Source organism: Salmo salar, chromosome ssa23 (genome assembly GCF_905237065.1).
Source record: "Salmo salar chromosome ssa23, Ssal_v3.1, whole genome shotgun sequence".
NCBI lineage: Eukaryota > Metazoa > Chordata > Actinopteri > Salmoniformes > Salmonidae > Salmo > Salmo salar.
Window position 1 is genome coordinate 38,652,303 of NC_059464.1, and position 25,903 is coordinate 38,678,205.

At 41.5% G+C, this 25,903-nt stretch overlaps 1 protein-coding gene across 1 annotated transcript; it reads left to right on the top strand.

Annotated features, from left to right (window-relative positions):
• Positions 1-23,207: 23,207 nt before the first annotated feature.
• LOC123729828 (extensin-3-like) lies at positions 23,208-25,196 on the top strand. The gene has a single exon (XM_045706192.1). The coding sequence runs from the start codon at positions 23,208-23,210 to the stop codon at positions 25,194-25,196; it is 1,989 nt and encodes a 662-aa protein (XP_045562148.1).
• The last annotated feature ends 707 nt before the right edge of the window (positions 25,197-25,903 follow it).

The window sequence follows — 25,903 nt, forward strand, 5'->3', positions numbered from 1 at the left end:
CTAGAGATACTAACTACTCTGACCACAGTCTAAAGACAGACACTAGAGATACTAACTACTCTGACCACAGTCTAAAGACAGACACTAGAGAGACTACCTACTCTGACCACAGTCTAAAGAAAGACACTAGAGATACTAACTACTCTGACCACAGTCTAAAGACAGACACTAGAGAGACTACCTACTCTGACCACAGTCTAAAGACAGAAACTAGAGAGACTACCTACTCTGACCACAGTCTAAAGACAGACACTAGAGATACTAACTACTCTGACCACAGTCTAAAGACAGACACTAGAGATACTAACTACTCTGACCACAGTCTAACGACAGAGACTACCTACTCTGACCACAGTCTAAAGACAGAAACTAGAGAGACTACCTACTCTGACCACAGTCTAAAGACAGACACTAGAGAGACTACCTACTCTGACCACAGTCTAAAGAAAGACACTAGAGATACTAACTACTCTGACCACAGTCTAAAGACAGACACTAGAGAGACTACCTACTCTGACCACAGTCTAAAGAAAGACACTAGAGATACTAACTACTCTGACCACAGTCTAAAGACAGACACTAGAGAGACTACCTACTCTGACCACAGTCTAAAGACAGAAACTAGAGAGACTACCTACTCTGACCACAGTCTAAAGACAGACACTAGAGATACTAACTACTCTGACCACAGTCTAAAGACAGACACTAGAGAGACTACCTACTCTAACCACAGTCTAAAGACAGACTCTAGAGATACTAACTACTCTGACCACAGTCTAAAGACAGACACTAGAGATACTAACTACTCTGACCACAGTCTAAAGACAGACACTAGAGATACTAACTATTCTGACCACAGTCTAAAGACACACTGGAGAGTTAAAGTAAGATTGGTAGTACAGCGCAGGAGGCTGGTGAGGGGAGGATGGCTCATATTAATAGCTGGAAGGGAGTGGACGGATTGGTATCAAACCATGTGTTTGATGTATTTTATACCGTTAATAAGTACACTGCCTTACAACCTTTACTATGAACTCACCCATCCGAATTAAGGTGTCTACCAGCCACTTGTGTAGTACAGTAATGGTCATAAGTTCGTTAACAATCTACTTACAGTAACGTACGGGGACAAAAGCGCCCCGTGCGGTCCCATGTGGCTCAGTTGGTAGAGCATGGTGTTTGCAACGCCAGGGTTGTGGGTTAAATTCCCACGGGGGACCAGTACGGAGAAAAAAAATGTACGAAATGTATGAATTCACTACTGTAAGTCGCTCTGGATAAGAGCGTCTGCTAAATGACTCAAATGTAAAATGTAAATGTAAAAGCGACATAATCTCTCTGAAAAACACGCACACATGCAAGTTTTCCATAAATTACTAATCCGGAAATCAGTGCTGCTCTGCAGACACAAAACTTTGCCCCTTCTGTTGAAGTACATGCATTCACACAACCAAACTGTACGGACTACGAAGAAAGAGTAGCACCATGGTTCATCAATCTCACTGCTCAATGTGCAAACCCTGAGTCCTGGGGTTCTCTGTTTGGTTCTCTTTGTAATTCTTGCAGTTCTCCAGACACCCCATGCCGTTTCCAAGCAGGTTACCACTCCATTCTTCAGTACTCGCTATGCAGCAGTGCCTTTATCATTTACCCGACTTTGCTCTAAAGTTACTCAACACGCAGAGCTCGACTTACGTAACTAGCGTTGTAAGCTTTTCAACGCTTTCTTTTGTTTTCATTTTCTGCCTCTTCGGAGAGCTTCAAACCGCCGTGTTTTTGGAGATAATGTTGTGAAGCTGTAAAACATAGTTCTGTGTTTCTTCTGGTTCCTTTGGGGACTGTGAACTCAGTCTACTGTCGCTTGACAGACGCGACTCTGTGTTTCTTCTGGTTCCTCTGGGGACTGTGAACTCAGTCTAGTGTGGCTTGACAGACGCGACTCTGTGTTTTAATGTGACACCCTCCAAACTGATTAGAGTTCCCATCTCACTGGAGTGGCTCAAAGGCCCTTTCCCACGAGCAGAACGTCATGCAAATAGGCTGTGACTGCTCGGCATAATACAGCTTCCAACATCCAGCAGACAGAAGCATTTGATTGTGTACTCTGAGATCATAACAAATACATAACTTAATGCAATAGGAGCCGAGTTAAAAACAACCAAAAGGGAACAAGCTGAATTTCCCAGCATAAACCTGTTCTCTGCCCACAAATATTATTGACAGCAAACAGTAAAAAAAAAAAAAATTGTGACGAACAACCTATGTGCCGCTGTATCACAATAAAAGCTCTGGGACTTAGAGGTGAACAATATAAGTCTTACAACAGGAAGGAATCTAACAGTGTTCATCTCTACATGGCATCACAGATTTCTAACAAAACTTGGAACTGACCCACTGGGCACAGACGTCAATTCAACGTCTATTCCACATTGGTTCAACATGATTTCATTGAAATGACGTGGAAACATTGTTGATTCAACCACTGTGTGCCCAGTGCGGAGATTAAACAGAAACATTACATGAATAACATTTGCATAGCCTGCTTGTTTAACATTATTACAAAAGGAAAAGGACATCATACTCACTGATGACAGTCAAGGCTAGTTTTTTATAATCAGAGTTTTTTTTTCATTGCCTGGTCTCTTCGTTACGACTGGCATGTATTATGTCTAATTCTTTCCTAAAACCGTAGGCAATCAAGCGAGAGGAGCTCCATTAACCAATAAACTCTGTGTCACTGCTTACAAATGACCCTTTTCAGAAGGAACTAAAAGGTAAAAAAATATCCTCCTCTCTTTTCTTTTATTGCAAAACTTCAGAGCTCAACCCCTCATCCCAATCCCTTCCCTGTCTTATTTGATTTATTATGATTTGTGGGTCTCAGAGGAAAGGAAGGGAAGAACTCCTATTGGTTAAAATCAGCAAACAATGAGTCTTCTTTGTGTGTGATGGATGAACTACATCCCTCCCCATTTGTCTGGGCTTTATGCGTCCCCTGTATCAATTGTTAAAGAAAGTTAGCTTAACATGCACTCCTGAATGTAGCGAGGTCAAAAGAAAAAGCGAGAGAGAATTAGGAACAAGAAAATGACTGATTTAGGCAGAAAGTGTGGGACAATTAAGAATGTCTATTCTTATGTCTTTCAGGCTACCATTAATAATGATACTTTGGTTGTAGTCCTTTTTCTGTGACCTTTAACTCTAAATGTCCTTCATTATTGTTACCCTGTGTCCAATTAAGTAACCCATATATGCATGACAATGTACTTGAAATACTTTTGTCTTTACAATATTCACATCATTGTCCATTTAAAACTTTTTGTTAAAATCAATAGCGATGCCTGAGGGAACTACACTGTTCAGTAATTGTTCTGTGTATCTCGGGTGGTAGAGCACGGAGCTTGCAACGCAAAGGTTGCATGTTCGATTCCCACAGGGGACCAGAACGGAGGAGGGAAAAATAATAGTACGAACTGTATGCACTCACTACTGTAAGTCAGCTCTGGATAAGAGCGTCTGCTAAATGATGAAAATCTAATGTGTAATTGAAGATGTAACGTCTCTGTAGGACAAAAAGATAGACATTTTATAGTCAGTGAGCATAGCACTCACCACTGCACATTCTTTAATTAAGCACCTACATGCATACGTTTCTGTCTACATGTTTTACTGTAATTCATTAGTAAAACTAAAGGACATGATGAATTGTGATAGTGACAGGAAATAAAACGCATCCATCCCATTGAGGTGCTAAAATGTGTATTTAAAAAGGACATCGCTGCATTCGCCACCCTTTTTTTCCCTTACCTTGATATTACAACCTCCTTACAGAATTTACAGCCAAGTTTGAGTAATATCACTGTGCAAGCAATCAATCAGAGGACATTTAGTCCTGTCATCTCAGCTAGGCTATTCAAGTCCCCTTTTGAATGTTAAATGTTTCACCTAAGAAACAGTTTGTGGGTAAAGCAAGTGGATATAGCACTATGGTAGCATTAGCAAACATACAGGACACCATTTCTCAACACATTCAATACATCTTCAGCATGCGAGCTGTTTCCCAAAAACATTATGCAGTCCATTGTACACATCAAACCAGTCCATTTCACCATCCACTTTAATGTGAAAAAGCCACAGCAGGACATTGGTAGTTCTGCACACAAAAGTTTATTAAAAGTGAGGGACTTTTCTTGTCATAATGAAGAGTCTAAACATATCTTTAGACTTTCCTTTTTAGAGATTTATTTTGCTGGACCTCTATTCGTTTCATGTCTAGCCACACTCAGTATCATATTACAGTTAATTGGTCCTCTAGAGGAATAATTAGGTGCCAAAATAAAAGTAACAGTGATTTTTGCTCTGAAAAACTGTCATTTTTTTCATAAGGATTACAGATCATGGCCGTTTATTTTTGAATGGAAAGCTATTCTTTTTTTAAACATAAGTAAACAGAACTGTATAAATACAAAAAAAAATGAAGAGCTTGAAATGCACTCGGTGTCTGATTAACACATGCATATGAAACTTGCTGTTCTGCTATGCTGGTAAAAAACAGTAAATCCATTTAGCTCACCACTACTTAGCGCAGTGTATTCTTTTGTTCACATAAACAAGGATTTAGTTTATTTATTTGCTTAACCTCCATCCATTGCTTAGTAATGATTTCTACTAATGACAAGCGAATAGGAAAGTAAATAGGCGGCATAGATGGGAAAGCAGTCGAGTGAAGCCAAGTGCAAAATTGATATTTCAGGAAATGTGATGCATTGTTGGGCCAGGTCTGCTTAGTGTCATGGGCTCAGTGTCACTGTAATGATAGAATAATTTCCCCCTTTTGCCATGTCTTCATTGGAGAGTATTTTCCCCCCATACAGAATAGTACAGCCAATGTTTTAAGTACTAGGAATACTGCTGAATTCAATAAAATAAATATATCTGAAAAACATGACAATGGATTGATGATTCACGATACGACATGGAGTTCCATTCTCTCTTTTAATCAACAACAGTATAGGTACCTAAAAATCACAAGCATCTATCCTTAAAACTTGTATAAAGATGTTAACATTAGCATTATCAGATTTTCTACTAAGCTGACATGCTATAGTGACACAAAGGTCACCAAATGTCAGGCCTCGAGGCTTTGTCTTGACAGGGACACTTTAAACACAGACAGAAGAGGTAATTAGAGAGCATGTGTGACCGATAACGCAACAGTAGCGGTTGTCTCAATCTATACTGTGACATTCTTATGATTAAGGATCCACCCCTTTTTTCAATTTTCGCCTCAAATGACATACCCAAATCTAACTGCCTGTAGCTCAGGACCTGAAGCAAGGATATGCATATTCTTGATACCATTTCAAAAGAAACACTTTGAAGTTTGTGAAAATGTTAAATTAATGTAGGAGAATATAACACATTAGATCTGGTTAAAGATAATACAAAGAAAAAAACGTGCATTTTTTTTGTATTTTTTTTTATTCATCTTTGAAATGCAAGAGAAAGGCCATAATGTATTATTCCAGCCCAGGCGCAATTTATATTTTGGCCACTAGATGGCAGCAGTGTATGTACAACGTTTTAGACTGATCCAATGAACCATTGCATTTCTGTTTTGTGTCAAGACTGCCCAAATGTGCCAAATTGGTTTATTAATACATTTTCATGTTCATAACTGTGCAACCTCCTCAAACAATAGCATGGTATTGTTTCACTGTAATAGCTACTGTAAATTGGAAAGTGCAGTTAGATTAACAAGAATTGAGCTTTATGCCAATAGCAGATATTTCTATGTCCTGGGAAATTCTCTTGTACTTACTACCTCATGCTAATCACATTAGCCTATGTTAGCTCAACCATCCCAAATCAAATTTTATTTGTCACATGGTTAGCAAATGTTAATGCGAGTGTAGCGAAATGCTTGTGCTTCTAGTTCCGACCATGCAGTAATATCTAACAAGTTAACTAACAATTTCACAACAACTACCTTACAAGTGTAAAGGATTTTTTTATTTTTTTTATTTATACATTTTTTTTAAATTCAGAGGGGGTCCCGAGGGGGACCCACCTATCCTGTAGAGGTTTAAAGAACACAGAAGCCATTGACACTAGCAGGTGAGATAGAACATAATACTGGACATGGTGTCTGTGATAGCCCACTGGGCACAGAAGTAAGTTCTACATCTAGTTTTAATGAACATTATATTTGATTTGTCAACTAACATGAATTCAACAGGAAATGAACAAAACATTTACCATGTCATTGGATTTAGTTTAAAAGTTGGGTGTAAAAAAAGAGGAAACACCCTTAAGTTGAGTATTAGTTTTCCACGTTGATTCAACATCATCACATAGATTTTTTGAGGGTTGATTCAACGTCATCAAATTGATTTTTGGGGGGTTGAAATGACGTGGAAAAAATGTTGATTCAACTAGTTTTTGCCCAGTGGGATCTGTGCTGTGTGCATCAATTTAACAACACAGGGAAGAGGAAAATGGTTGCCTGTTATTACTTGTTTAATTTTACCCCATAGCGTTGGTTGGCACAGCAGTGCGTCAATCTAAGTAACATAACAAATACATCCCCATCAAAATCCTTCAGTTTAAGCTAAAGATACAGTATCTGGTTTTCTTTGCATTGGATGTGTGTCAGTCCACTGCATCCACCAGTGTCGCACTTCCGCATATGCGGTGAAAGGTGGGAGAGCTATATATATATATACTACCGTTCAAAAGTTTGGGGTCACTTAGAAATGTCCTTCTTTTTGAAAGAAAAGCACATTTTTTGTCCATTAAAATAACATAAAATTGATCAGAAATACAGTGTAGACATTGTTAATGTTGTAAATGACTATTGTAGCTGGAAATGGCTGATTTTTTAAAATGGAATATCTACATAGGAGTACAGAGGGCCATTATCAGCAATCATCACTCCTGTGTTCCAATGGCATGTTGTGTTAACTAATCCAAGTTTATCATTTTAGAAGGATAATTGATCATTAGAAAACCCTTTTGCAATTATGTTATCACAGCTGAACACTGTTGTCCTGATTAAACAAGCAATAAAACTGGCCTTCTTTAGAATAGTTGAGTATCTGGAGCATCAGCATTTGTGGGTTCGATTACAGGCTCAAAATGGCCAGAAACAAAAAATATTATTCTGAAACTCATCAGTCTATTCTTGTTCTGAGAAATTAATGCGAGAAATTGCGAGAAATGGAAGATCTCGTACAACGCTGTGTACTACTCCCTTCACAGAACAGCGCAAACTGGCTCTAACCAGAATAGAATGAGGAGTGGGAGGCCCCGGTGCATAACTGAGCAAGAGGACAAGTACATTAGTGTCTAGTTTGAGAAACAGATGCCTCACAAGTCCTCAACTGGCAGCTTCATTAAAAAGTACCCGCAAAACACCAGTCTCAACGTCAACAGCGAAGAAGCGACTCCGGGATAATGGCCTTCTAGGCAGAGTTCCTCTGTCCAGTATCTGTGTTCTTTTGCCCATCTTAATCTTTTCTTTTTATTGGCCAATCTGAGATATGGCTTTTTTTTTTGCAACTCTGCCTAGAAGGCCAGCATACCGGAGTCACCTCTTCACTATACAATTATATAAATTTCCTGAGTTTGCTTTATATCTCCAAGATTTAGGACAGACACTTCAAAACCTTTATTTTTTATTTTTTGACTGTCCTTTTTGCCGTTTATGAATGTGTTATTCAATGCATTTCTGTGGGCTTTAGTATTAAAGGCCAAATTCAATATTTTATCACCCCCCAAAAGTATATATGTCACGCCCTGACCTTAGAGACGTTTATTTTCCTCTAGTTTGGTTAGGTCAGGGTGTGATGTGGGGTGGGCAATCTAGTTTGTCTATTTCTTTGTGTTGAGCCGAGTATGGTTCCTAATCAGAGGCAGCTGTCTATCGTTGTTTCTGATTAGGAATCATTCTTAGGCAGCCCTTTTTTCCACCTTTAGTTGTGGGATCTTGTTTTTGTGTAGCTGCCTTTGAGCAGCCCCAGAACGTCACGTTTTCCTCCTGTTTGTTGTTTTGGTGAGTTTCATTAAAAGATGTTGAATTCCATGCACGCTGCGCCTTGGTTTATTTATGATCGGGAGTTCGAAGATAGCGATCGTGACAATATATATATTTTTTATAACTAAAGGGGTCTTAAATTCTAAATCAAATAGCTAAATGATCCATAGTATGACCAACTGAAAAAAATTGCATATGTCAGTTTAGCACCGACCCACAACCCCCAACATCTTAGACTCTAAATAGTTTATTTGATAATGGTGCTTACATTGAAGAACGACAACAGAGGAGGGAAAACACACAAGAATTTTGAGCACAGTCAAACTTCAATAAAATGGTATCTATGTACCACAATAAATGTCACAGGAAAGCCATTGAAAATGTGTTTAATTTCTGAGAATAGCTGACCCTTGAATCCTTTACCGCACAATAAAGGACTTGTGTAATAATAATGGTGAAGTGAACTTTGTGTTGTAAGTATTTGGGCAGTGGAGGCTCCTCAGTAGAGGAAGGGGAGGACCATCCTCCTCAGTGAATTTCATCCAAATAAAAAATGTGAAACATTTAAGAAGTTAGCCTTTTTAGATAAAACTATGCTAAATATATTTACGTTTTACCAAATAATTGATTAAAACACTGTTTTGTAATGAAGGTTTACAGTAGCCTCAGAAGCACTCTGATGGGTAGCACCATGGTGTAGCCGGAGGACAGCTAGCTTCTGTCCTCCTCTGGGTACATTGACTTCAATACAAAACCTAGGAGGCTTGTAGTTCTGATCACCTTTCATAGACTTACACAGTAATTATGACAACTTCCGGAGGATGTTCTCCAACCTATCAGAACTTTTGCAATATGAACAGACATGTTGTCCACCCAATCAAAGGATCAGAGACTTAATCTAGTACTGAAAGCATACACACCAGCTAGCTAGCACTAGAGTGTATAAAATGTTGTAAGTAGTTGACTCAAAGACAAAGAAAGACAATAGTTGAACAGTTTTGAACAAATTCATTTCTTCCTAAATTAAGGAAAAGTAAGAGCTAGAGAGAGAGGGACAGAGAGAGAGAGAGAGAGCAAGAGCGCTATATTTCTTAGTATATATTTTTTCACTTACTTAGCTAGTATTGAATGCAGCTAGCTAGTTTAGCCTACTCAAACACCGGGCTCAAACAGAGAGGGATGCTATGTTAGCTAGCTGGCTATGGCTATCCAACACTGTAACTCTTCGAAGTAAGGTAAGCTTTTGGTTTTATTTATTTATTGCCACCAAGACCCACCAGTGTAACTGCTAAACTCCTTGCCTCTGACTTTACGGTTGTAGTGTATGATTGCAGGCGGTTTACTAAGGCGTTAGTTCTAGTAGCTATGTTGACTATGATGTGACAACGATGTAGGTGGTGTGCGGTTAGTGGTCATGATATGAAGGTTTGGCTTGGTTTTTTCGCCTTTTCACAGACAGCTGATGTGTTGTGCACTGAAGTCCACAAGTGAAGGGAAAAGGTGAGAGGAGGAGAGTGTGTAGATAGCTGTGAGAAGGAATTATATATAGAAAGAGCCATTTATATGTGGCTGCTATGAAAGTGAACTGTGTTTACATGTGATCAGGGGTATATTCATTCTGCCGATTCTGTTGAAAAACGTTTCCTAAACGGAAGCAAGCGGAATGAAATGGAGTTAAACATACCTGAATTTGTCCACTAGAAACTCTCGTTTGCAACTGTTGGACTAATGATTACACTTTAGATCAGCTAGATGCAGGCAAGAATGTGCAATATGGTATCGAATGTGTCACTGTCACCTTGATTACTCAAAATTATTTAGACCTGTGCACCAACCTGTGCACCTACGTTAGAAACTTTCATTCATAGGCTAGGTTGTAGCAACTTCATATTGGGTACAGGACAAATTCGAGCATCATGTGGTAGCCTAAACCTATTGATGTTACATTGAGCTGGGTGAATGACCGTCAACCAATATGCTGTAATAGAAATAAGGCAATGCTCATAAAAAAATAATCATCCTCCCTCATGTAAAACGGCACATACCGCCACTGATTTGGGGGATGCAAGTCACATGACCAGTTTTGGAAGCACTCCCAAGGACTCACTCTCTTTTCCCGAGGGAACACTCCTCTCTCGATCGTAGGCAGCCATGATGGATCGAGGGTGTGAGGAATGGGTCTGTCCCAGGGGCTGAGGCGTCTTTCTGTGGGGTTAAACAACGCTCAATACCTGCTCCACACTGAAAATGGGCTTCCTGTTCGTTCAAAGCTCTTGGTGAATCTAATTTAAATCTAATTTATTGGAAATGACTATGATGTGATCTTGAACAGGGCTAAATATAAGTAAATATCAGCCTAAAACCAAATTGTTATCCTTATGAAAAATGTTTTCAGTAAGAGTGTAGTATAACTGCAGTACACTGCAGTATAACTGCAGTTAGAGTGCAGTATAACTGCAGTATGCTGCAAATACTGCATCCAAAATAACACCGTTTTTTTTACTGCAGTAATTTTGCAGTGTAACTACAGTTAGAGTGCAGAATAACTGCAGTTCAACTGCAGTACACTACAGTCATTCTGCAATTGCTGCGTCCGAAATACCAGTCGACTGCAGTTATGCACTTTTTTACTGCAGTTTCAAAACTGCCATCTTTTTTTGTTAGGATGTACTTTCAAAGCCTATAGGGGAAATTACTGCTGTCTGAATCAGCTCTCCGTACATGGAAAATATTCTTAGGCGCTCCACATTTATTTTAAATGCTCTGACTGTCATGTGGAAAAAATGCAAGAGAGAGATCCTCTTTCCAAAGCCTTAACAGGGCCATGTGAAACACCAAACGATACACTTGGAAAGTGGAGACATCACAAACCACAATATGTAAACAAAACTTGAGACACATGTCAGTTTTGTAGACAGCCTTATGTTTGCTAGCAAAGAGCAGTGTACAGCCACAGAGTTTCTAAATGTAACATGTGTGACAAAGTCTTTTGGCACTGTCTTGCATGCTGTTGTGCAACCTAGTGAAGGCTATCTATTTGCCGAACTCATCTCATTGGCTGAGGAGGTTGATCAATATCAGGTTTGTTGAGACTTGGGTGCGGCCAGGAGCAAGTAGGAGTGGATGAAGCTCTCTTGGTCATTTATGAACATGTGAACATCTTGGCCATGTTCTGTTATAATCTCCACCCGGCACAGCCAGAAGAGGACTGGCCACCCCTCATAGCCTGGTTCCTCTCTAGGTTTCTTCCTAGGTTTTTGCCTTTCTAGGGTGTAGAAGCCATCGTGCTTCTACACCTGCATTGCTTGCTGTTTGGGGTTTTAGGCTGGGTTTTTGTACAGCACTTTGAGATATCAACTGATCTAAGAAGGGCTATATAAATACATTTGATTTGGTTTGATTTGATTTGTTTTTAGGCATCTAAAATGTCCTTTAAAATGTTGATTACTTCTCCTTGCTATTATCACTCACCTGATGATAATACAAGATGTAAAAACGTTTTGTTTTTGCTAACATATGGTGGGGTACCTGGGTCACCAGTATGCCTGGGAGGGGGTCCCTGGCCAAGAAAAGGTTGAAGACCCCTGTTTTAAGTAGCTGAACATGTTATTACTAATGAAAGAAGTGCCTTGGATTTGATGGCATGCACATGCGCAGTTCATGCGAGATTACCGTTAGACCCATGCACATGTGTTTCTGCACATGAGTTTAGCTAGCCAACGTCACCATGACCTCGCCCACAAGCGTGATTAGGGATTTCTATTGCAGAAGCAGTTGTTAAGCATCTTCATACTATACAATATTTGGTACAGCTTTCTAACAGTAAATAGTGATTTGTTTCGCCTCCCTGTTAGCCCAAATGGTTAGCTAGCTAGTTATATATTTTTTTCCTGCTTGCTTCCATTTCCCCTATACTCTTTCACTAGCTTATTCCGCTGTGTCAAAAAAATTGTCTCCAAACATTACAAGGTGTCTCCAACGGTGTTCAGTTACATTTGCTAGGGGGCATTTTTACACTACGACAGATTCTGTAGAGGTTTTGAGAAAATACCCTAGCTATACCTTTTACTGTAGTGTCAAGTTGCGAAAAGCCTGACATCTCCTACTCCACAACCTGAGGTCGCGGGTGAGACTTGGGCTGAGAATACCCCCCTCCGAGCAGTCAGATTTAAATAGAATTGTCTCTTCAAGTGGAATGCACCTACAGATAAAATCGTAATAGCAGAGCAGTGTTTTTGAAACGGCTAAAATGTATTCCTTATATATATTTAAGACGTGTTTTATTTAGTTTTTACATGAAATTGCATTAACAGCCTGTTACATACTAAAATTGTCACCGTAGCTTAAAAAAACAGGTGTTTGGCTGCACTGAGCCATGTAGCTGACATTTGGCCAGTAAGCAGTTGATCTCAACTCCGCAGTGAATTACCCACGTTTTCAGTCGCAATTGCTTTGCATGATATTGATAGAACAAACCAGGCTAAATTTTGTAAGGTAACTTTGATAAGCTAAAGTTGTAAGGTAGGCCTAATGTACTTTTATATTTGTATGAAAGAGGTAATCACTTATTTTTTTATGAATCATGTTTTTAGCTTTAGCTAGCTAGCTGTAGCTGTGCTTCTATTTTGAAGCTAAAATGCATTTTTTTTTTATTTAACCTTTATTTAACCAGGAAGGGCTCATTGAGATTTGAAATCTCTTTTTCAAGAGCATCCTGCCAAGATAGGCAGCACCATGTCATTACACAATTACAGACAGACAACATGAAAAACTACAAGTAATCTAGTAAAAACCATAGAATTCACAAGAGTATAACAAAATCATAAAACAACAAATTAAAAACATTGACAGGTCAGGGAATCAGCCTCAACATCCTTCATCAGTGGTTTAAAAACACCAATCGGGACAAGTTCTTCCAGTTTAAAGGATTTTGTAAGGTGTTCCAAGCAGATGGCGCAGACTACATAAAAGCCCTTTTGCCAAATTCAGTTCGGACATTTGGAACAGTTAGCAGGATAAAGTCCTGCGAACAAAGAGAGTACCCACCACATTTCTGAACAATAAAAATGCCCAAATAAAAAGGTAGTAAACCCAAAATGGCTTTGTAAATAAAAGTATACCAGTGACCAAGCCTACGAGTGACTAGAGAAGGCCAGCCAACCCTGGTATACAAAGTGGTGCGTAAGGGTTTAGCACTTTAAAATGAATCTCAATGTGCCATGGTAAAGGGTGCAATGAGTGTATTGACTAGAAAACTAACCGTTTATTGAGTGTGAATTGTTGCATTATTCAATATGGCACAAACATTCTGTTGCTAATGTAAATTGAAAAGTTTATGTACATATTATGCTCATTTTTAAATCATCTCGATGCCTCTGCTACAATCTGAAAAGGCTCTTGGTCTTAACTACAAACTGTGGACAAATCAAACAAATCCAAACTCATGGATCAAAAGGTAGTTGGCTTTCAGCAACTAGGTTGAGTTAGCTAGGATATCAAACTGGGCACAAAGTGCAGCTGATTTTTTTAAATCTTGCTTAAAAACACAGTGCAGGCTATATTTAATGAGAAATTATGTAAAATGATTCTGTCAGGTGTATGGACTTATTCAAACAGCAACCTGGTGACCTCAATGTAATGTCTTGCTTTAGTGCATTTGGAGTACTTTGGAAGTGCATCATCGGGGAGCGACATTTGAAAGTTTAGGACCTTGTGTTACCCTGCTCAAATGGAGATTAAATAACACCTATTTCAACTGCCATATTGCCACGTCCTTTTTCATCTCTGGGTTGTTTTCTCTCCACCAGACCACCCAGTGGCTTCTCTCCACCCTCTGTGTCACTTGATTTATTTATTCAAATGATTTCCATATGCAATATGACATGGCATGACATCAATTCACATTACCATATGGTCTGCTGAAAGCAACATATTTTCGCTTTTAATGCAGGCTGGCGCCACAAACTCTCAACGGAGGGGCCTCCACTCCACTCCATCACGCACTGTCTGTGAACCTCTCTAAAGAGGGAGAGAATTGAATCATTTATACATTTATTCCATGTCCATCTGCCCCTTTCCAGACTCGGCAACGATAAACCAAGGGGGTTCTTCACTTAGTGCCAGAGAATGAAGCGAGCAAGACACAGACTGGAGAAAAAAACAGTCATTCGATTCGATGAGCAAATCTCACGCTCGAAATTGGGTGTTTTCGCACTGTGGTGGGTTTAGAGGGCATGCACACTATTTTACTCTCACTCTTTCTCTCGCAGTATCTTTTTCTCCGAAAGAAACCGACCTCTTGAGATGTATCATTTTACAGATTAAGCTGTAAATTGTTTGACCCTGATGTAGAATGGTGCCTTGCAATGATCCCCTCTTGCAATTTGAAAGATGTGCCTTATGGTTATGTACTCTCACCACTGACTTTCTAATATGATAGATGTCAATAACGAGACCCCATTAAATTAGTATTAGATATACTGGCTCACCTGGGTTACTTGCTGTACAGCCATAATACTGAAACATTGATATTTAATCTTAAGTGTAGGCCTATAGCCTCCAGGGTTCATATACACTAAATGGCCAAAAACATCTGGGCACCTGCTCATCGAACATCTCATTCCAAAATGATGGGCATTAATATGGAGTTGATCCCGCATTTGCTGCTATAACAGCCTCCACTCTTCTGGGAAGTCTTTCCACTAGATGTTGGAACATTGCTGCGGGACTTGCTTCCATTCAGCCACAAGAGCATTGGTGAGGTAGGGCACTGATGTTGGGCGATTAGGCCTGGTTCGCAGTCGGCATTCCAATTCATCCCAAAGGTGTTCTATGGGGTTGAGGTCAGGGCTCTGTGCAGGCCAGTCAAGTTCTTCCACACCAATTTCGACAAACCATTTCTGTATGGACCTCGCTTTGTAAACGGGGGCATGGGTCCCCAGATCCTCAAAAAGTTCTATAGCTGCACCACTGAGAGCATCCTGACCGGTTGCATCACCGCCTGGTATGGCAACTGCTTCTCGACATCTGACCGTAAGGCACTACAGAGGGTAGTGCATACAGCCCAGTACATCACTGGGGCCAAGCTTCCTGACATCTAGGACATATATATACTAGGCGGTGTCAGAGGTGGGCCCAAAAAATTGTCAAAGGCTCCAGTCACCCAAGTCATAAACTGTTCTCTCTGCTACAGCACAGAAGCGGTAGCAGAGCCCCCTGTATATAGCCTCGTTATTGTTATGTACATATATATATATTTTTACTTTAGTTTAATTAGTAAATATTTTATTAATTATATTTCTTGAACTGCATTGTTGGTTAAGGGCTTGTAAGTAAGCATTTCACAATAAGGTCTACCTGTTGTATTCGGCGCATGTGATAAATGCGATTTGATTTGATGTTCAAGCTGAAACAGGAAATGGCCTTCTGTTGCCACAAAGTTGGAATCACAGAATTGTCTAGAATGTCATTGAGCATTTCCACTGCTCCAGAGTCCAATGGCGGTGAGCTTTACACCACTCCAGCTGACACTTCGCATTGCTCATGGGGATCTTAGGCTTGCGTGTGGCTGCTCGGCCATGGAAACCCATTTCACGAAGCTCCCAACAAACAGTTATTGTGCTGATGTTGATTCCAGAGGCAGTTCGGAACTCGGTAGTGAGTGTTGCAATCGAGGACAGACAATTTTTACGTGTTATGCGCTTCAGCACTCGGTGGTCCCATTATGTGAGCTTGTGTGGCCTACCAATTTGCGGCTGAGCCGTAGTTGCTCCAAGACGTTTCCACTTCACAATAACAGCACTTACAGTTGACCAGGGAAGCTCTAGCAGGGCAGAAAACTGACGAACTGACAGTGCCATGTTGAAAGTCACTGAGCTCTTCAGTAAGGCCATTCTACTGCCAATGATTGTCTATGGAGATTGCATGGTTGTGTGCTCAATTGTATACACCTGTCAGCAACGGGTATAGCTGAAATAGCCAAATCCACTCATTTAAAGGGGTGTCCACATACTTTTGCTTATATAATGTAAGTGCTTGCTTTCTGGGTCATTTCTCCCTTGATCTTCCATCCTCTCACCTCGAGACTTCATTCTCCAATCTTCCATCTTCATTCCTATTGCATCCAATACATCTCAATCACAACTTGAAAGAGTGATCTGTTCTGTGTTTCATTATCCCAAAATCCCCTGGACAAAAGTACTTAGTTAGAAATACCATTTTTAGGTGGTGATGGTGTCATAGTAGGTGCCATACTATCCAATCCTTCGCACCCTGTCACTCTTTCTACACTGTACTCACCCTGTCACTCATTCAAAAAAATAGTTATTTCAAATGACATATATCACTTGTGGCATTCAATTGCAGACAGGTTTAGGGCATAGATCTGCAAATAATGACGAGATGCTCATGTCTCCACCCTAACAACAGGAGTCGTTGTCCCAAAGAATGGAAGGGAGGTAACAAGCTTAGGTCCAAAATAAGCCCATAGAAATGCATTGGGCTTATTTTGGACAGATTTTGGCTAGAGTGAAACCTCTCGCTTCGCCTCTTCCACTCTGTTAAGGGCCAAATCGATTTCTACTCTGTCTGTTCAGGAGACAGGATTTGAAACTCAATTCATGAAAAAGTGAAAATAAACTTTTCTATGTTTTTGTGAACAACTTTTATTTGGTTGTACAACTGTGCCCACAGTGCAGGGAATAACATTTAATGTAAGATACTGTGTGGCATTCCACCAGTACAGTGCCTTTTGGGAAGTATAATTTGGTCAAAATAAACAATTTATTTCACCTAATTTTTACATTCTGTCATAAAGAGCGCATGATCAACCTCATAAACTTATTTTCCCATCTCCAGAGGTTAAATAAGAAATGTTGTAATTAAGTGAGTTAAAATGTTCCTAGAATTCAAAATTCAGATTTTTGGCAGTTTAGCAAGTCTTTATCCATATGAAAATCTTATTTATAGACTTTTCCATGTGGTACATATTAAAAGGCATTTTATTTAACAGGCTTTTAAAATCCAGTATTGGTATACAATTTCTACTTAAAATATAAAACGGACACAAAAGGCCAACCCCTGTATTAAAATAGAATTAACAAACTAGCACCGTCACTATTAGCAACAGAGGATGTAGCTATGCTAAGCTAACCAGATACTGCTGACAGAAACTCTCCCAGAAGTGTCCTTATCCTTTCTCACCATTGCTAAATAGATTACAGTGCATCACCGTGTTCAATCAACTAGCCTCCCCTTTTTCTTGGAAATAGCCAGTCCTCCTATTGGCACTTTGGCTGCTGTGGACATCAACTGGATCAGCGTAGTCTTCTGACATGAGCACAACTGGAAAACCCCCAAATGGACTTCCCTCTCAGTATCTTTGTTGTGAATAGTGGTGTGTAAGTCCTCTGTCTACCAGTTGGTATTGCATGTTGCTTGCAACCCCAGGTTAGTGGGTTCGATTCCCGGGACCACCCATATGTAAAATTAGTAACACTTTATTTGGATTGTCCATCTGTAGATGCTCTACAGGCTATCAGTAACATTTCAACTAACTGTCTACAAATCCAAACCCTTATTCTAAACCTAACTGTAACCTTAGCAAGCGGTTGCTTATCAATAGTTTGTTGATAGTATGACTGTGTGTAGAACATCTACTGATGGACTATAGGGGGTATCCAAATAAATTGTGACTGAAAAATGTATGCACGCATGACTGGATAAAAGCATCTGCTAAATGGAAATATATATCAATATATATATTTTTTGTATTCCACAAGTATGTATTCCACAAATTCAGTATGAATGTGATGCCCCATCAGACAAGAGAGGCAAAACCAATGTCAGCAAAATACTGATATGAGCCCTCGCCAATTGATGCTCAAGGTTTCTCATCTGCCCACAAGAAGTTTATCACTACTCCTAATAATATGATTTATAGTATAAATATCTGCCTGTCAAATATTCTCTTCCTTGCTATGCATGGTTTCTGTGAAGTGTTTAGTATGTGTGTAGCCTTCTCATGTGCAGGGCTTTAGCAATTCTGCGTTGATTGTTTAAAAGGATTCAACTCTGTTGTCGGCAGTGCTATAAAGATCCTGACAGAGGTAGGTAATAGCCCCTCTTATCTCTCTATAAGGAGCCATGGCTTTGGCAGCAGATCTGGCACATCTACATTATGTGTTTAATGTCTCTGCAGTTGCATTCACCTGACAGGGAAGCCCTGTTACTGCACTGATAACAGCATTGTATCGGCAACAAAATGGCCGCTCGGGAGAGGAGTTCATTGTAGAATGATGCAGTTCACAGCACATTACCCAACAGATTTTACATATATGGTGAAGTAAAGAAAAAAGGTGCCTTGACTTTCATTAGTTTCAGTGAGTTGAGATTATGGTTGGATGCATGCAGGATAATGAAAAAATTATGGCTGCTAGGCCTTCCACCCCTAAATACTTAACATTAGCATGTCATCATGCTTCACGCACACACACACACACACACACACACACACACACACACACACACACACACACACACACACACACACACACACACACACACACACACACACACACACACACACACACACACACACACACACACACACACACACACACACTTATCAAACTTGGGCAGCCAGCTGTAGGATGAGACTGCTGCATTGCGTTTTCAGGTTAGAGGGCAAATGACATTTTCCCTCTGCCTGAATTAATGTTATAATAGGAGAGTGTGTATGAGACATGTTGATGCTCTCTCGTTGGTGGTGTGTGAGCTCTGCAGTGTGAATAATTCAAATGCTAGACCCCTTCTCTTTCAGAGGCAAAACGTATGCTTTTTGAATGCAATATGCACCCATGTCCTACCAAGGACACACAGTTGAAGTCGGAAGTTTACATACATTTAGGTTGGAGTCATTAAAACTCGTTTTTCCAACCACTCCACAAATGTCTAGATAACAAACTATAGTTTTGGCAAGTCGGTTAGGACGTCTACTTTGTGCATGACACAAGTACTTTTTTCAACAATTGTTTACAGACAGATTATTTCACCTATAATTCACTGTATCACAATTCCAGTGGGTCAGAAGTTTACATACACTAAGTTGATTGTGCCTTTAAACAGCTTGTTAAATTCCAGAAAATGATGTCATGGCTTTAGAAGCTTCTGATAGGCGAATTGACATAATTTGAGTTAATTGGAGGTGTACCTGTGGATGTATTTCAAGGACTACCTTCAAACTCAGTGCCTCGTTATTTGGAGGTATACCTGTGGATGTATTTCAAGGACTACCTTCAAACTCAGTGCCTCTTTGCTTGACATCATGGGAAAATCAAAAAGAAATCAGCCAAGACCTCAGAAAAAAATTATAGCCCTCGACCAGTCTGGTTCATCCTTGGGAGCAATTTCCAAATGCCTGAAGGTACCACATTCATCTATACAAACAATAGTATGCAAGTATAAACACCATGGGACCACGCAGCTGTCATACCGCTCAGGAAGGAGACACATTCTGCAAATCAATCCCAGAACAACAGCAAAGGACCTTGTGAAGATGCTGGAGGAAACGGGTACAAAAGTATCTATAACCACAGTAAAACGAGTCCTATATCGACTTAACCTGAAAGGCCGCTCAGCAAGGAAGAAGCCACTGCTCCAAAACCGCCATAAAAAAGCCAGACTACGGTTTACAACTGCACATGGGGACAAAGATTGTACTTTTTGGAGAAATGTCCTCCGGTCTGATGAAACAAAAATAGAACTGTTTGGCCATAATGACCATCGTTATGTTTGGAGGAAAAAGGGGGAGGCTTGCAAGCCGAAGAACACCATCCCAACCATGAAGCATGGGTGTGGCAGCATCATGTTGTGGGGGTGCTTTGCTGCAGGAGAGACTGTTGCACGTCACAAAATAGATGGCATCATGAGGGAGGAAAATTATGTGGATATATTGAAGCCACATCTCAAGACGTCAGTAAGGAAGGTATAGCTTGGTCGCAAATAGGTCTTCCAGATGGACAATGACCCCAAGCATACTTCCAAAGTTGTGACAAAATTGCTTAAGAACAAAAATGTCAAGGTATTGGAGTGGCCATCACAAAGCCCTGACCTCAATCCTATAGAAAATGTGTGGGCAGAACTGAAAAAGTGTGTGCGAGCAAAGAGGCCTACAAACCTGACTCAGTTACACCAGCTCTGTCAGGAGGAATGGGCCAAAATTCACCCAACTTATCGTGTGAAGCTTGTGGAAGGCTACTCGAAACGTTTGACCCAAATTATACAATTGAAAGGCAATGCTACCAAATACTAATTGACTGTATGTAAACTTCTGACCCACTGGGAATGTGATGAAAGAAATAAAAGCTGAAATAAATCATTCTCTCTACTATTATTCTGACATTTCACATTCTTAAAATAAAGTGGTGATCTTAACTGACCTGAGACAGGGAATTTTTACTAGGATTAAATGTCAGGAACTGTGAAACTGAGTTTAAATGTATTTCGCCAAGGTGTATGTAAACTTCCGACTTCAACTGTAAATGTGATACACTGAGTGTACAAAACAGTAGAAGCACCTGCCATGACATAGACTGACCAGTTGAATCCAGGTGAAAGTTATGATTCGTTATTTATGTCATCTGTTAAATTCACATCAGTCAGTGTAGGTGAAGGGGAAGACACAGGTTAAAGAAGGATTTTTAAGCTTTGAGATAATTGCGACATGGATGCCAGGCACACCGGTTCGAGTTAGTGTCAAGAATTGCAACGCTGCTGGGTTTTTCATGCTCAACAATTTCCTGTGTGTATCAAGAATGGTTCACCACCCAAAGGACGTCCAGCCAACTTGACACACCTGTGGGAAGCATTGGAGTCAACATGGGCCAGCATCTCTGTGGAATGCTTTTAACACCTTGTAGAAGACCATGCCCTGACAAATTGAGGCTGTTCCGAGGGCAAAAGGGGGTGCAACTCAATATTAGGAAGGTGTTCCTAATGTTTTGTACACTCATTGTATACCCACATCTCTGCTCTTCATAAACACACAATGTCTCCCCTCATTCTGTTTCTTACCCCTTTCTCTCTGTCTCACATTCTCTCTCCTAACATTTCTATTAATCTCTCACTGTCCTTCTCAATGTTTTTAGTTTCATTATTTGGAGACTATTCTCCTTTTCACCTTTGTTTCCATACTCTTTAAGTGAGTAGATGAATGGACAACAGTGCATTCCCAAGCCTCTGTGGTAGAATCGCTTCTGGAAGAACAATATGATCACTATTGGTTAAACAATATATAATTTATAATGTTTTCGTCATCCTCATAGTACTCCAGTGTGTCCTAAAACATGCTTCCCACATTACATTCTAACCACCTTACCACACAACAACTCATTGTATCTAGGTTGAACCTCACGCCATAGTTCTGCATGATTTCCCCTTCCAGCTAAAACAGTACTTTCAGTTTGATGGGAATTGACATTGATCTCTCCTCAGATTCCAAAATTCTTTGGGGGCTTAAATCGATGCCATTTCTTTGTCAGTTGTACTAAATGGAATGGTATGCACTCTCTTAACTGAATAATGGAAAGAAATGGCAAAGCAGCCACAGAAGAGAGTCTATCGAAGTGAGAAAACTTGTTTTGTTTCCCCTCTGTCCCAATGACCCTGGACTCTTTGCAGGCTGTTATGTTGATTTTTGCTCCCCAATCAATTTTTGCAATCACAATGTGCAGCTGTGGGAAGGCAGAGGAACAACTCGTTAATTGATTGGCAGTTATTTGCATATACAGTACAGGAAAAATGTCACATTGCGCTATCCGGTGACCTAAAGGGTCTGGCGGAGAAACAGGCTGATGAGGGTAATTTATCATGCGGCAGTCTTTAGCGCTGGGCTGTCTGTCTGGTCAGGCTATTGTTAGCGTCGCCAGTCACCTGTCATAGCGCACTGCTAACGCTAGCGAGCCGTGAGGGGGGGATTCGGCAGACTGGACGCCAACAAGGAAATGTCACAACACCACTATTAGAGCGGAAAGATCACGATAGATGGTTGGAAGTGGCAGTGAATGCTTCCAACTGTGAGATATAACTACCTAACAATGTTTTGTATGAAAGCAAAGTATTTGCAAAGAACGCTCTGAATAGTTTCCAGTGCAGTGGTCAATAGTCATGTCATACCAGAGCGACATTTAATGACTTTCATATGTGAATCGATAGTGATAGATAGAATAAGGTTGTAGTTGTTGCCATGTAAATAGAGGACACATCGTGTGCTGTCAACAAATGGGTTAGTGGTGTTTCTATATGGGACCATCTTAATCAATGGTCCTTTCATGCGTAGTTTGGTCACAACGGTGCTAACAGCCGATTCAATATTCTCGGCTATTTCATCTGCAGCCCTCCTTCTCCCTGCAGCTCTACCTTCTCCCTGTTCCCTCTCGCTCCACCTTCTCCCTGTTCCCTCTCGCTCCACCTTCTCCCTGTTCCCTCTCGCTCCACCTTCTCCCTGTTCCCTCTCTCTACATCTCTCCCACTGTATTCCAAGGCCTCCAGCATGGTGACTTCCACTGATGTGGAAAAGTGACATTCAGGTGTCTCTGGTGGGTCGCTGCCGACATAAATCAATCAGTTTTGGTAAAAGCGGTCTAAAATAAATGGCGGTCAACAAAGCCCTGGCTTCCTCTTTGCTCCAATAATCCTGTTACCACACTGCTTGGCTTCTTCCCTTCCCACCCCACAGGGGCTCCGACATAGGACACCACTAATGTACAATGCGGAAGGTCACTGAGTATTCCGACTGGAGCGTAATCACGTGTACATTTTGAGGCATTCACAGTTTGAGACAGGGCTTTTATTGTGTCTATATGTCAGCTGCTGAAAGAGAAAATGCTTCAGATGGCATTGCAGATGGTGGAGTGTTGGTGAATTATGATGCATGAGAGTCTACCCGGTGCTCCATTTGGCAACATGCTCCAGTTGCTTTCCTTTTTAGCTCGCCTCATACCCTTAGCTAACGTTAACCATCATGAGCTAGAACAGTCAATGCTTCTCTGGACCGGTGATCAAAGAGTATGATGTACATTTAACATTGTGACGTTCTGGTTACGTTGAATGGATGTTGATTTTCTGTTGGGGTGATGGTCATGTCAGCCTGTCACACAGTCTGTGGCCCAAGAAGATGTCTCCACACTGGTCCTACCTCATCAAGGAGCCTCCACCCCGGTTCTACCTCATCAAGGAGCCTCCACCCCGGTCCTACCTCATCAAGGTGTCTCCACCCTGGTCCTACCTCATCAAGGAGTCTCCACACTGGTCCTACCTCATCAAGGAGTCTCCACACTGGTCCAACCTCATCAAGGAGCCTCCACCCCGGTCCTACCTCATCAAGGAGTCTCCACCCTGGTTCTACCTCATCAAGGAGTCTCCACACTGGTCCTACCTCATCAAGGAGTCTCCACCCTGGTCCTGCCTCATCAAGGAGTCTCCACCCTGGTTCTACCTCATCAAGGAGTCTCCACACTGGTCCTACCTCATCAAGGAGTCTCCACCCTGGTCCTGCCTCATCAAGGAGTCTCCACCCAGGTCCTACCTCATCAAGGAGTCTCCACACTGGTCCTACCTCATCAAGGAGTCTCCACCCTGGTCCTGCCTCATCAAGGAGTCTCCACCCTGGTCCTGCCTTATCAAGGAGTCTCCACCCTGGTCCTGCCTTATCAAGGAGTCTCCACCCTGGTCCTGCCTCATCAAGGAGTCTCCATTATGGTCCTGTCTCATCAAGGAGTCTCCACCCTTGTCCTGTCTCATCAAGGAGTCTCCATTATGGTCCTACCTCATCAAGGAGTCTCCACCCTGGTCCTGTCTCATCAAGGAGTCTCCATTATGGTCCTACCTCATCAAGGAGTCTCCACCCTGGTCCTGCCTTATCAAGGAGTCTCCACCCTGGTTCTGCCTCATCAAGGAGTCTCCACCTTGGTCCTGCCTTATCAAGGAGTCTCCACCCTGGTCCTGCCTCATCAAGGAGTCTCCATTATGGTCCTGTCTCATCAAGGAGTCTCCACCCTGGTCCTGCCTCATCAAGGAGTCTCCACCCTGGTCCTGCCTTATCAAGGAGTCTCCACCCTGGTTCTACTTCATCAAGGAGTCTCCACACTGGTCCTACCTCATCAAGGAGTCTCCACCCTGGTCCTACCTCATCAAGGAGTCTCCACACTGGTCCTACCTCATCAAGGAGTCTCCACCCTGGTCCTGCCTCATCAAGGAGTCTCCACCCAGGTCCTACCTCATCAAGGAGTCTCCACACTGGTCCTACCTCATCAAGGAGTCTCCACCCTGGTCCTGCCTCATCAAGGAGTCTCCACCCTGGTCCTGCCTTATCAAGGAGTCTCCACCCTGGTCCTGCCTCATCAAGGAGTCTCCATTATGGTCCTGTCTCATCAAGGAGTCTCCACCCTTGTCCTGTCTCATCAAGGAGTCTCCATTATGGTCCTACCTCATCAAGGAGTCTCCACCCTGGTCCTGTCTCATCAAGGAGTCTCCATTATGGTCCTACCTCATCAAGGAGTCTCCACCCTGGTCCTGCCTTATCAAGGAGTCTCCACCCTGGTTCTGCCTCATCAAGGAGTCTCCACCTTGGTCCTGCCTTATCAAGGAGTCTCCACCCTGGTCCTGCCTCATCAAGGAGTCTCCATTATGGTCCTGTCTCATCAAGGAGTCTCCACCCTGGTCCTGCCTCATCAAGGAGTCTCCACCCTGGTCCTGCCTTATCAAGGAGTCTCCACCCTGGTTCTACCTCATCAAGGAGTCTCCACACTGGTCCTACCTCATCAAGGAGTCTCCACCCTGGTCCTACCTCATCAAGGAGTCTCCACACTGGTCCTACCTCATCAAGGAGTCTCCACCCTGGTCCTGCCTCATCAAGGAGTCTCCACCCTGGTCCTGCCTCATCAAGGAGTCTCCACCCTGGTCCTGCCTCATCAAGGAGTCTCCATTATGGTCCTGTCTCATCAAGGAGTCTCCACCCTGGTCCTGTCTCATTAAGGAGTCTCCACCCTGGTCCTGTCTCATCAAGAAGTCTCCATTATGGTCCTACCTCATCAAGGAGTCTCCACCCTGGTCCTGTCTCATCAAGGGGACTCCAACGTGGTCCTATCTGGTTTGGAACCACTGAAACCAGACATCTGTTATAGGCATGCCATGTTAACAAACATAGAAGAAAATAGGGTCCAGGGGTGTGTGTGTGTGTGTGTGTGTGTGTGTGTGTGTGCGCGCTACTACTTTTGTGTTTGTGGCAAAATAGCCCAAAAATACAGGGAATTCAATTGATCACCCCATCCCTAACTTTGACCACAACAAAATTCACTCTGATTCGAGAGCCGCAGACAATGTGTATCCATCCTCCCACTAAATTAAAAGTAACCAAACTAATCAAAGAAGCTATTTATCTAATAGAACTTTGAATGATATTTGAATAGATTGTCTCTGGCGATTTGGAGCTTCAGGACATGCTGTTTATGAATATTTGTCGCCATGGGACCAATGTCAGAGCCAGTTCGTGTTTCTCTTTGAGGTTCATTGGAAAAGTGTGAATCTCATCTCTACTGTACTCTCCCTCTCACATTCTGTTTCATACAATCATTAAGTGAAAACTGCTGTGTTTGCATTGTTTGGAAATAAGGAATGGGTATGAACAGGTGGTCTGAGTATGTGTAAATGTACTCGGGCATATAAAGGTGATTCTCATTCTGAACACACAGTGGTGTTGCTATTACATTTCTGAACTTTCTGTTCAGGTCACTGTTCAATGGCTTCTAAGCATACTCATGTGACAGGGTAGAACCGTCTAAGTATTGCGAACACACCATCATGCCTTTGCCA